General features: G+C 33.6%; 2 protein-coding genes across 4 annotated transcripts in view; one reads left to right on the forward strand and one right to left on the reverse strand.

Annotated features, from left to right (window-relative positions):
- LOC107621230 overlaps positions 1-6233 on the forward strand; it is an 8347-nt gene extending 2114 nt beyond the window's left edge. For 2 of the 3 annotated variants that reach the window (XM_021113525.1, XM_021113524.1), the window contains 8 exons: positions 49-924; positions 1163-1250; positions 1346-1419; positions 2051-3101; positions 3192-3487; positions 4259-4365; positions 5153-5303; positions 5720-6232. In XM_021113525.1, the coding sequence (XP_020969184.1) occupies positions 49-924; positions 1163-1250; positions 1346-1419; positions 2051-3101; positions 3192-3487; positions 4259-4365; positions 5153-5303; positions 5720-6004 (2928 nt within the window). In that variant the 3' untranslated portion in view covers positions 6005-6232. Of the gene's footprint in view, positions 1-48; positions 925-1162; positions 1251-1345; positions 1420-2050; positions 3102-3191; positions 3488-4258; positions 4366-5152; positions 5304-5719 lie in introns of all 3 variants that reach the window. The other variant, XM_016323263.2, reaches the window with a different exon arrangement.
- Positions 6741-8038, reverse strand: LOC107621228 (cytosolic sulfotransferase 15-like). The gene has a single exon (XM_016323262.2). It carries the CDS (start codon positions 8030-8032, stop codon positions 6881-6883), a length of 1152 nt encoding a protein of 383 aa, XP_016178748.2. The 5' UTR covers positions 8033-8038; the 3' UTR covers positions 6741-6880.

Here is a 13069-nt window from a genome sequence, read left to right on the forward strand (position 1 = left end):
TTTATGACGGGGGTTTTGGTTTGATCTATTTTTGCTCCATTGATACAGGTGTTTCACTTTAGTCTGCGCCTTTCTTCAGATGCTGAGTCTTTCCCAACCCAGGATTTGAATGAATTTCATGATGCAGTTTCACCACAGAAAATCTGTTCGTTGCAACCTGTTCAAACATCCATTGATTTTGGACAGAACATGCGTTCTGTTACAGAGCATCTTGCCTATGAACAGAATTTGTTGCCTGCTTCCGTCCCTGAGACTGTTAAAAGGGATGATATGTCGAAATCACCGACTGATACAAGTGATGTTATCAGACAACTCAAGGTAAAATCCAACATTAAATGCTTCACAAGTGACTCTATCAGTGATGCAGTTGAACTTTCAGTTGCAGCATCTGAGGTTCTTGCCATACACGATCTAGTAAAGATGGAGTCAGTTTCAGAATTGATGCATACAGAAAATGTACTTGAAGTTGCACTTCGTATGAAGCAGGCACGGCTCGAGGGGTGGGACAATGGCTTCCATTCTTCTAGTGAGGACTCCGACTGCAGTGATTCTCTTTCTGATTTGAATGATTTTGTTATGGAAGAGGCCTATGAAGATATAGGCTTGCTTTCTAGTGTTTCTGTTGAGGAGCATCTTTGCACTTCAATTAGATCTCAATCAAATGCTGTCCCCCTTGCTGAAAATTATAGCAGATGCAATGCGAAGCATAGTGAGAAAGAGCTTACTTCTCATGTAGCCAATGTCGATGTGGAGATGAAGAGGCACCAAAAAACTGACTCACCTCTTGATTCTTTATGTTGTGAAAGGGAGATGCATTCTGATGGTCCTGCTTTGGGTTCAACTAATCTCAAACAAGCTGAAAACGGTCTTCCCACATCTCAGCGTTCTGCGGAGAATAATTCCAATGCTTTAGCCCTAAACCAGGTGAATGAGATCCTCACTTTTCCCTTTCTGCTTCATCTGTTTAGAGGAAATTCCATATTTTAGCCCCATTTATTCAACAAAAATGTACAAGTTTGATGATTAAAGAAAAAGTTATCAAACTTAATATTTGACTAGGTTTCTGAATTTCAGATATTTCTGCCAGAGTATATCTGTACATTGGAGTTACTGTATTTATATCAATGTAGTAACTGTTGCTAGGTTGATTTCTACTTGCTAGACCATTGTTTCGGCTATGGTTGATTTGACTCCATCTATGCCAGAAAATGATGTTGTCTCCTTAGCTGTTGAAACCTCTGGAAATTTCAGTAAGTTTTGATTTTATGTACTTTTTCAGCATTTTGGCTGCCTTTCTCTCTCTAGTTGTTGAAGCTTATGTAATTTCTGTTGTTAAATTCTTCAGAAAATGAGAACTTGGCAACCTATTTAGCTCCAGAGAGATTTAGAAGCCGCTGGTTAGGGGGTTGGACAAATAAGGTACGGTGTTTCTTCAACTTGCCACTTCTTTAGGTCACTAGTTGATGTATTACTGTGGATAATGGTTTGAAAGCTTTCTAAAGAAATAGTTAAATTGTGTAGTTGTTGGACTTTTTTCTTTGGGCACATCTTACTATAATTCTTTCTGATGAAATATGCAAGGAAATATTTGTTATCCTCAGATTTTACTGTCTAAAATCAGGATGTTGGGTGTAACCGTGTAATAACTGCTGAATTTTTTTTTTTGTGATTAGCTATCTATTGCCTTATACTACTTTGGTTCCTAATCAACTGTTTGGGGCTTTGTGGAAATGCTTAGCTTTAACATTTTCCTTCTTCATTAATATTAGGATGAAATTTCTGTCTTTTTCCTTTGCTATAGGATCGCCCATTTGGTCCTTTTATACTTGCTTTACATCATTTTTACTCTTGCCACATGGTTTCTTTTCAAACTTTTTACTATACGATTTCTTCTATTATTGCTATATTATTATCATCATCATTATTTTTTTTCCTTCAACAAATTTGCATCCCTTCTGTCATTTTTATATGTTATCATGGCTTGTCAGCAATCTTGATACTCTGTTTTCTTTCTTTGCTGGCTTTGCATTTTCTATCTCCCTCTTGGAAGGAGTCAGAACCATCTTCGTTGAATTGGAATAATGCTGACCGGATTCCAGAGTTCCACATTAGAGAGACAAGCTTTCTCTCAGAATCTGTAGATATTTTTCCAGATGCAAGTTCTTGCGTTCAGAAACATGATCCCAAGTGTGCAAATGGTTCTCAGCTAAGCATGCATTCTGACTGCTTACACAAGAAGCCTGACGAGGGCATATTGCATTCTCAAAATGTGATCAGATGTTCAAATCTATCATTGATTGATCCTCTTTGTTCGGTTGTTCCGTGTAGCATCTCTGCAGAACATGCCATATCCAGTACTGACAAGGACGAAGAACATAATACTGAAAATTTTGTCACATCCATCTCTGAATTTGTGGTGGACACCTTTCAAAGGATATCAAATAAGAATGCTACATTGGATTGTAGAGATGAGAAAATGACTCCTTCCCTTGGTTTGAAAGATATTCCAATCACTGAGACAGAGGTGGTTAAACAAATGCCTAAGAAATTGACCTGTGTTGAGCATATTGATCGAAAACAGTTAAACCCTCTTATGGATTGTAGTGTGATTCAACCCAACCAAGCTCTCCCCCTGAACTGTAATTTGACTCCTCTTCCCACTAACTATAGTATGAGTGCCGCTGCTGCTGCTTCTCTCGGCACAAGGAAATCTGAGAGTCTCTCTGCATCCAAGAGTGAAGATGGAAATGAAAATGAAGAAAATCATGGATATTTTGTTGATAACAAGGCTAGTGATGGGTTAACGATAAAAACATCAGATGCAAATGGCATTTTAGATGAACAAACACAAGATAGTAGGTCACCTCTTATTTTAAATAATAGGACACGCCACCGTTTGCAGGCACCGAAGACTGTTCTAAATGATGTGAGAACAGACCTTCAGAGTGAACAGAACAACAACTACAACGAGTTACAAGTTGTGTGCAATAAATACGATGGTCAAAATGTTGGAGATAGAAAGAAAGTCCGTTTCTCGGAAAAAGTTGAGGAGCTTGATCAGAAAAGGAAGTTGTCCAAGTCGGAACCTTCATACAAAAGAGGTAGATCTTTAGTTCTAATTGTGTCATGTATCTTTCAGTTCGAAGATTTTTTGTACGTGTTGACTCTTTTTTTTCCCTCCAATGATGTAGGTTCATCAGTTAGAGTAAAGAGGAAACGAGTTTCGAAGTCATCGACTGCTTCTGAGCTTCTTGTGAAACATCCTCTAACAAATTACTGCAGAACGGTTGCCAATGAGTTTATATTCCAAGGTACACAATTCTTACTCACTGGGTTGTCTAGACAAAAAGAAAGGGACATAGAAGCACTCATATGGAATTCCGGTGGGGTGGTGCTTTCGGATATTCCATCTCCTCCAAATTCAAGGGGCAAGAGAAGCTTGACCTTATCTTCCTTGCAGCTTCCTGTTATTCTATGTATGAGAAAGGTTTGTTTCTAGTGATTGACAATCTTATGTTTCTAATACTTATGCATAAATAATCTTCTAATTGGTTATTGATACATTCACTTTATTCTTCCTTTTTATTTATAAATGTCTCGCATGGATTAAACTTCTGGATAAATTAACATATTTAATAATAATAACTGATATGATCACAAGAAACTTTTCAAGATTAAATTTCTATGCCAAAAGCATTATATTTATAACGGATAAAATCATCAATTAATATGATTGAGAAAACGGGAATATGTAAGGAATGGACAAATCGTCCAATTATAGTTCAGCTCTTGTTGGTGATATTTATTTTTTTTATAATGTTAAGGATTTATTTCAATATCAATTTTGAGCAAGAAGTCTAGTTTTAAGATAACAAGGCTTAGGAATTTCTATTGAAGAGAAGGCAAGATAAACCGGAAGAACATGGAGAGTAAAGAAATCCTCCAAACAATTTTTTTCCCCTTAAGTTTTTAGTTTATTTATTTATTCTCCAAATGCATAATAAGAAAGAAAGGTAGACATCAGAAGAAAAAGATCACTTCAGTTCTATAATTTTTCTGGCACCAAGAATCGTTGGAAGAAACCATGTTCCACAGATTCTGTGAATAGAATTTGTTGCCAAGCAACTACAGAGACAACATTTGAACTCTAGATGACATGGCTAAAAGAGTCTATTAGTTGTTCACTTTAGATTTAGTTACCTTCCATAATGAATGCACTCTTTATTTCTTTTAACCGAGTCTTTGTTCTTTTTTTCAGATGCAAACCACCAAATTCTTGTACGGTTGTGCTGTTGGTGCCTCAATACTGAAAGTTGATTGGCTAACTGATTGTCTTAAATCCAGATCTATTTTACAACCTGAAAAGTAAGTTCTGTTTCTGTTTTTATTGAATTGACCTTTTCTTCTCTTAGAACTTATGTTCGTCGGTCGCTAAATATTGTTATGTCTAGGGTAGATAGAGAATGTTAAGAAAGTAGGATCAGTCCAACCTTGACAACTTGAATGGTAATTTTGAACTGATTTTGATATGTATTGGAAGTTCTTTTTAAATGTTTCTTTGGCGTTTCCTTGTGGCTATGGTTGTTTTAAGGGAACCTCCATTTCAAAACTGAAAGATTGGATGTATTTAACTATTTATATAAAAAATGGGGAAACGGTTTCACTCTTATATACCACTATAATGGCATTACAAACTAAGGTAGAGGGAAATCAAGGAAAATTATAAGCAAAATCTTTGGTTTGACTATTGAGATGGTATACTAATGCATTGTCTGATGCATGTACCTAATCTCACCTACTGAGACAGATGAGACAAGGCTTGATTATTGTCTTTTTGTGTAAATATGCAACAATTGGCCACAACCTTAATACATTCTCCGAAAACCCTGTTTTGCTGCCGTCATTTTCATTTAAGTTAGTTTCTTTATATTACATTTCTATTTGTACCTTGGACATTATTTTACATCGCCTAGGCTGATGCATCTGATAGCTTATTAGCTTTCTATTGATGCTTAGATTCTTTCTGTTTACCTTGTTTCTTCAATCAGTGAAATGGAGAAAATATTCAACCTACTTTGCTGTCATAATGATGTGATATTAAGCATCTCAGATCTTATTCACAGATTTGTAATCGTGGTTGCTTTCCTTTTAGGTACATGATTCTTCCAAACCGAAGTGATATGAGGCAGACCAAAACTGGGACAGCAATCCATTACAGAGACCGAAAGCATATTTTTGAAAGAATAGGAATTATGCTTCATGGGAAGCATAGTTTTTGCAACAAATTGGCAAGCGTCATCAAGGTAAGAGTCTTTTTCTTTTCTTTTCTTTTTCCGTTGTCTATTAACATGTGTTTATGTTTAAACTCTCCCTTTTCCTAATAATCAATGGTTCATTGATTACCATTAAATTTGCATGCGTGTAATTCTAAAAGATATAGTTAGATACTTCATGGTTTGGTACTTGTGCATGCATCTGATTCCTTCAAAGCGGGGATGAAATCATATCTCGTTCTTCAATATACTAGAACGAAGTAACTTGTAGCAAACACCAATGCTGTCATGTCCTTCTTGTCCTAGTTGTTTGCTAAACATACAACATGAACCTTAATGTCACTAACTATGCAAAGTGGATTATCCTGATGGTACTTTGATGCAATATCTCTTTATCCTTTAATAAACTTATGGTTTCTCTCTTTTTCCGTTTTTGTATGGCTCAGCATGGAGGTGGACAAGTATTTAAAACTCTTCAACAGTTAGTGCGGAGCATTGATGAAAAGAGGACTTTGGTGGCAGCTATTGTAGCTGAAGATAAAACTACGATATCACGTCATCTGAAGCACTGTGCCTTAGAAGGGGGTATTCCTATTATGGTAAGTACTAAGTACGCATTTTCAAATTTCAGTATCATGGTTGTGTTTATGTGCTGCTTATGTTTTAAATGGTGTTTGCGTAGAGTTCATAGGACTATGTCCATTAATTGGTACTGTCAGTCTATAGTATAATTAAACTAACTACATTTCTACAAATCATATAATATCAAGTGTGTTTGTGTGTGAAATCATATAAATAAGTCTGTTTCCTTTTGCAGCCTTATAGTTGGATTGTGAAAAGTTTACATTCAGGAAAGCTACTTCCTTTCACAGAGAAAAACAATACATTTCCGTTGTCATTTGATAGAGTTTCCAATCCTTTCAATATGAGTGAAGAAATATGACACATGCTTTTCTGGCAGCTGTTTTTAATACGTAGTGGCCCAAATTATATAGTATATACTCTTTTTTGCTTGATAATAATTGTCCACTTCAACAAATTTTTTAAAATAATGTATTCTGTCCATATAATGGCACAAACACCTCATGTCATGTATAATTTTTTATATTTTGGTGATTATGGAAAGAATATCATGTATAATGTAATTGTATAAAGTAGAAATACGTTTGGAAATGTATTTTTAAATTTTATAAATTATGATAATTCCAATGTTAAAACTATTTTATTTAGTAGGAGTCGGCTAATAATGAGAAATTTGAGTAGTATATACAAGATTTTAGTTTCAAACTTTATCGTCGATATATAATAAGTTAATAACTTATTTTTAAACTCACGTTTTCAGTCACATAACCTATTGTAACAAATCATAAACAAATCAAGATAAAAATATCCTGAAATCTAACCAGTGAGCTAATCACATTTGAATTTTATGATTGAAAATTTTGCTAACTGAATGACAACTGTTAAGTGATGGAAGCATAGAAAGTAACATTTGTTTTAGAAATATAACGTTGAAATAAAATACAGATATTAAGAAACACTAGAAGTCAACGACTTCCAAGGAAAATAAGGGTAAAATAGTACAAATAATCTTTTTATATTTATTATTATTTTATTCCTGTTTCTGCTTTGGAGACAACAGAATCTAAATGCAACCTGAACGACAAACCTGACCCACAGAACTTCTCTTCCATGACTTTGGTCAACTTTTCCACCATTGAAGGAGTAAAATAGTTAACCCAGTCACCAATCTCACCCTTCCTAAACAAGAACTTGTTCTCAAAGTTCCTCCCAAATGTCCCTTTCTTATTAACTTCCAACTCCTTCATATTCTCAAAGCTACACAGCTTCACTATGCTCTCAACCACACCACAATTCTCTTCCTCCAAAGTAAAAGGGCAATCCAAGAACATAGCCACCCTTTTCAATTGGAGATTGACATCTTCTTTCAAATCCTCATATTTCAAGAACAAAACCTTGTTTGGCCTCTCAATGCTTTCTTTCCAATACCCCAACATATGATCCCAAAATGGACCATACCCCACAACTCCTTTGCAGTACAAATCAAAAGCTTCTTCTATTGGCAACTCCGGCGAACTCGCAGGCTTGATTTTATTGGTGAAAAACCACGACGACACGAAAGTGTCAAAAGGGTTCCTGCAAATGTATACTATCTTGGTTTTGGTATCTTTCACAATTGAATTCGGCAATGAAGCGAAAGGAACATGAGTGCCAAAGATTCTAGGCTCAGATAAATCAGAAAGATCAGGGACATTTTCTTTGGTACTATAGAGTGTGTATTCAAAGAAAGGAACAAGGTTATGGGGATTGGATTCAAGTAAAGGATGGTTTCCAGAGGCAGGGGAATAGTAGTTGCGCTTTAAAGTGGCAAAGGTGAGTGCTTTCAACCATGTTGTCCCTGATTTTGGGACAGTGGCTATAAGTACATCAGTGTCTTTTGCTTGGAAATGCTTTTGAAAAGTGCTTATGGCTAGAATTTCAGTTGGTTGGCACCAAAAGCCTTGGTATAAATAGAGATAAGGTGTTCTCCAACCTTTCTCTCTTGGGAGATTGAGAATAAGTTTCTTACATTCTTGGCTTAGTTGCTCCTCCTCAATCTCTAATTCAATTTCATTTGCTTCTTTCCCAATTCCATCATCACTTGTTTTAGATTTCGGGAATTGGGTTGGAGCCATTTTTACTGGTATTTGGTAGCCACTTATTAGAGTGGTAATTGGTGTGGGAATAATGTGGATCATAATAAGGTTAGCGTTATTTATATATAGTAACAGCACTTAAGTTCTTCAAGTGGAAGAAACCCTTAATACAAAATAAGTAATAACATTGAACCAGTGATAGCAGCACGCCAGCACATGCAGAAACTTTACACAAAAACGAAAAGCACATGCAGAACCTGATTCACACGCACAACAATGACAAGCACAGTAGCACACAATTCAAGTCGGCACTTGGCACGTGCAATTCGCATCATGTAATATGCATAAAATATAATTGGTATTAAAAGAAATCAATAAAAATAAGAGAACATAATTTATCTTTTATATTATAAAAATATACAAAATGATATAAATAAAATTAAATTCATTTGTCCCTAATATTTTAGAATAGTAGATAAATTAATCTCTTAATAAATAAAAAATAGATTAATCCTTTATTCTCATACAATTTAATCCCTTACTTTTAGAAAAAATTAAAAGCATGCAGGGGTGAAACTACATACATAAAAAGAGGGGCAATCGCTCCCCTAATTTAAATTTTTTACATGTAAATTATATGTAAATTTTAATTTAGACCCCTTTTAAAATTTTATTTTAGTCTTATTTTATTGTGTAAATATTTTTGGCCTCTTTCTAATATTTCTTCTAGCTCCGCCCCTGAAAACATGTAATGCTCCACAATTAATACCAACTATTTTCTATCAACTTCTATCAATAAGAATGTGACTCAATGTTAGTCATAATAATGTCTCATAACAATGTGTGTTTAACTATTATATATTATCAATTAAATATTTTAATGCAACTAATAATTAAGTGTATGTTCCTTTATTTTAAAAAAATTTGATATTTTTACGGATAGAATAGAGTAGAGTAGAGTAGGATTTAGAATTTTAACATGCGAGTAGGGTTAGGATTGAGAGATTCTCAACGCGCAAATAAAGTAGAATAGAATTTTAATAAAATTTTTAACTCGCAAGTAAAATTAAAGTAGGGTTCAAACCCTACCCTACCCTACCCATTACCAGCCCTATTTAGGGGTGGCAATGGACAGGGTAGGGTAGGGTTTGGAGACAACCCTAACCCTACCCGTGGGTTGAGATTTTTATATAAACTCAACCCTATCCTACCCGCGGCTTGAGAATATCTCAACGCTAATCCTAACTGCTCTTAACCCGCGGGTACCCGACCCTACCCGCAGTTTACAAAAAAAGATGCAACATTATTATATAACTTGATGATAATTTAAAATAGAACTGATTTTTATGTAAAAAAAAAAAAATATTAAATTATTAATTATTCATCATCTTTTAATGACTAAGGATCTTTTGCATTTAGTGAGAGGTCTTTGATTCAACATCTACTTAAAACATATTTTTATATAAGTATATAACATATACATATATATAGTGTCGGTTGGTCGAATAGAGTTGAGGTACAACTCACACTCTATCCGACCCGTACGAAAACCTTACCCACATCCTACGCTACTCGCTGCGGATCGGATTGACAACCCTACCTGACGGAATAAGGTCGAATTAGGTACCGCAGATAGGGTATTTGTCGCCACCCTAGCCCTATTTCTTACTGCTATTGCATGTTACTCACAGGAACTCAGGGAAATCCTCTTTAGTGGGCCCAGTCTTTTATCATTCCTCAGCTATTGATTGGTTATAATTTTAACCAAAAAAGTTGAAAGGTTTTAGGATTGTCAATATGTTTTGGTTATAAAACAAAGGGGCCATCTAGTGTACAGATGTGGCTGTACAGATTTTTGTTTTTTTGTGGTTAAAAAAGCGTGTTACTAAAAGTGTTGCTTAAAGAGAAAGTGTTACCCTTAATCGTTAACTTGGCTCTGATACCAGTTTTTATAATTCGTTTTTTCCTGTATTTCCTTTTTCGAAATTTCTATTAACTCTTCATATTTTGCTTTAAATAAGTTTATAATTTGTATAGATTCGGTTGGTGGTGCCTTATAATTTGCAATTTCATAATTAAGAGTATTGCCCATTTCTACTATTACTATTTCTGATTTTATTTTCATAATTTTTCAATCTTGTTTTAGTTTATAATATTCTTTTTTGCATGGATTAAAATCTTTTATCTGTTTGTCTTTTTCTTTAATATAATTTTTTAAATCCTCAAAAACTTCTTTTATTTTTACACTTTCTGTTGTTTCTAAATATTTTTTTAATTTTTCAACTTCATTTTCCATTTTTTCTTTTAATAGCTTTATTTCTTTTAAGTCATAACTTTGGTTTCCAGGCATTTATAAATTTTTTAAGTTTAGCTCCAACTTGTTTATATTTGTCTTTATTTCTATTCTTTTTATTATAAGGTCATTAATTTCGAATTGAAGATTATTTAATTCCTTTTTATACTCCTTTATTTTACTTTTTAATTTTTTCGCCCTTTTTCTTTTTATTTTGTTTTCTGGTCTTTCAATCTTTGTATACTTCATTATTTATCTTAGAATTTCTGCAAATTCTATCATCGATTCATTACTATTTTCTAGAGATTCTATTAATTTTTCTAACTCTTCAACTTCTCCTTTTAACTTGTCATAGATTATTTTTAGGGCTTCAAATGCTCTTTGATTTATTTCAGAAAACTGTAAATAATTCAAACGATTTTCTCTTTCAAAGAGCTCTTGTTTCTTGTCTTGATAGGTTACATATATTTCTTCTTTATTTATTGTCATAGTTTAGTGTTTAGGGTTTCATTTAATTTTTCGACCTTTTTTGTTAGTTCTTTTATTTCAGAATTTTCTTCTTTAATTTTTAATTTAGATAAGCTTAAAGGGCTATTAATTTTAGATTCTCTTATTTGAAAATTTGATGAAACTGATTTTCCTGATGGTTCTTTTAGTAATAGAACTGAGTTTTCAATAGCTTTATATTTTGGTATTTCTGTTTTTACAATTTTCTGAAATAATTCGTCAACATAAATCCTTTCTCTGTTTTTAAATATTATACTATGATGGCTATTTGTTAAAGCATAATTTATTGCGTATGTAATTGAAAATGGTTCATCATCTTGTTCCATTAGATTCTTTCTGTGAAATTTATAAGCTAAACTTATAGATCTTCCAAGATTTTCAGTTGATAAAGGTATAGCGTATCCAAGATGGGCATTGAATTTAACATTTACATTTGCCAAATTTCCATGAACAATTCCAATTATTTGATCTATTGGATCATCAGTAATTCTTTTATCACAGATTGCTAAGCTTATTGGTGAATTAATTCATTTCATATATGTAGATTTGATTAAGACTTGTATAGTGCTAATATGAATCCATCCAATTTTAGATCTTTTTTGTTGATCCTTAATTTTCTCAATCTGTTTACTCAATTCTTCATCATTTATCAAAGCTATTTCAAGTTCTCCATTGGCGGATTTTATTTTTATAGGGGCTTCAAGTTGAATTTTTCCGTAGTATATTATATTTTTTCTATTAAAAACTTCTTTTAAAAGATTTTGTTTATTAAAATTTTCATTTGATTTGAGATTTAATTCTGTTTTTAGAACAGTCTGTTTTTCATTATCTAATAAGGCAGATAATTTATAATAGTCAGATTCTTCCGTTAGTTCTAAACTTTCTAAATAATTCATAACTAAGAGATTAGGATAAAGGCGTACCTTTCTGGAGAAAAACTTCTTTTATTTAGAATATTTTACATAAGATGTTTTTATCTCCAGAGGGGAGATTATAGATACTAACTCCAGAGGGGAGTTTAGAATTGGTTTTTCCTAAGGGAATTCTTCTTCAGACTTTAGAATCGCCTCGGCAGCTTCCTCCTTGCTTTCCTAGCATATGAGTACTCTTAGCCTCCTGCTTTCTATTGTCTGATGCCTTCTACAATTGCCTAAGCAACCTATTTATAATGGTTGGGTCTGATGGACAATTCCCATCCTTACCCTTCTTATGACGTCATTGCTTACGTCATTGTTTATTATCTTGCACCAGCTACATTGTTGGTGCTCTATGACCTAAGCGCTTACGTCACTATGCAATAATGTTGAGAGATGCTTCAGATGTGCTGTCTTCCTCTTTCTTTATGTGACCTTCAGATGCGTTGTCTTCTTCCTTTATCATGTGGGTTGATTCCGTTTTATTATTGCTTTCTTCGGATAACTCTGAGACGCATAACTGGCACTTGTGGTCTTCTTTGTCTTTTATCAAATAGCAGAGATTCCTCTTTATCCCTTCAGGGAGCTTTTCTAAGAGTCCAGATAAGTTGTAGAATGCTGATTCAAATTCCACCAAGAGTCTCATCTCTCTTTCTTCAATTTCATTCCTTTTACTAGACACAAGCAAAGTATTTCTGCTTTTGTGAATTATCCTTGATTGATGTGTAAATGGTGCTGCTTTTTCCCAGGCATCATATACTCCTTTCATGGGGCCATTATAAATTACATAATATTTTTTATCTTGGGTGGATTTTTTGATAATTTCAGCAATTGTTTTATTTTTTGGAATTTTTTCTTCACTTGATTTGTCCACCACGCTTAGCTGGTTGAGCTCTGATGGTTTTGGTTGTTGTGTTGATTTCATTGCTTCGATGGCCTTCTTGAGGGATTGGATCTGTGACCTTATTTGCTGACAATGCTTGCATTTTTCGAGTTCTTGTTCGTATTTCTGAATTTCTTGATCTAATGCGTTGTAGACGAACTCCATTCTCTTGTTAATGTATCTGCAATAACATTTTTGTCACCTTTAATATATTCAATTTTTATTGGATATTGTAACAAAAATAATTGCCATCTTACCAATCGTCCATGATTATAATCAACTTTTAAATTATATCGTATGAAACCTGTTAGATAACTTGAATCTGTCCTTAATGTAAATTCTCTGGGTAGTAAATCAATTTTTCATTTCTTAAGAGATTTAATTACTGCTAGAGTTTCCTTTTCATGAGTAGTATATCTCTGTTCTGTTGGAGTAAAAGTCCCTGAAATATACCTGCAAAATAATTCCTTTGGGGAATATTTAGAATCTAGTGATTCTTTTTCTTGTTCCAAACTTTTTATAGCCTTCTTAGCTTTTAGACA

The sequence above is a fragment of the Arachis ipaensis genome, chromosome B10, assembly GCF_000816755.2.
Source record: "Arachis ipaensis cultivar K30076 chromosome B10, Araip1.1, whole genome shotgun sequence".
Lineage (NCBI taxonomy): Eukaryota > Viridiplantae > Streptophyta > Magnoliopsida > Fabales > Fabaceae > Arachis > Arachis ipaensis.

Bases quoted from the DNA above. Each gene is read 5' to 3' on its own strand.
- LOC107621228 (XM_016323262.2), bottom strand. From the start codon at position 8,032: ATGATCCACATTATTCCCACACCAATTACCACTCTAATAAGTGGCTAC.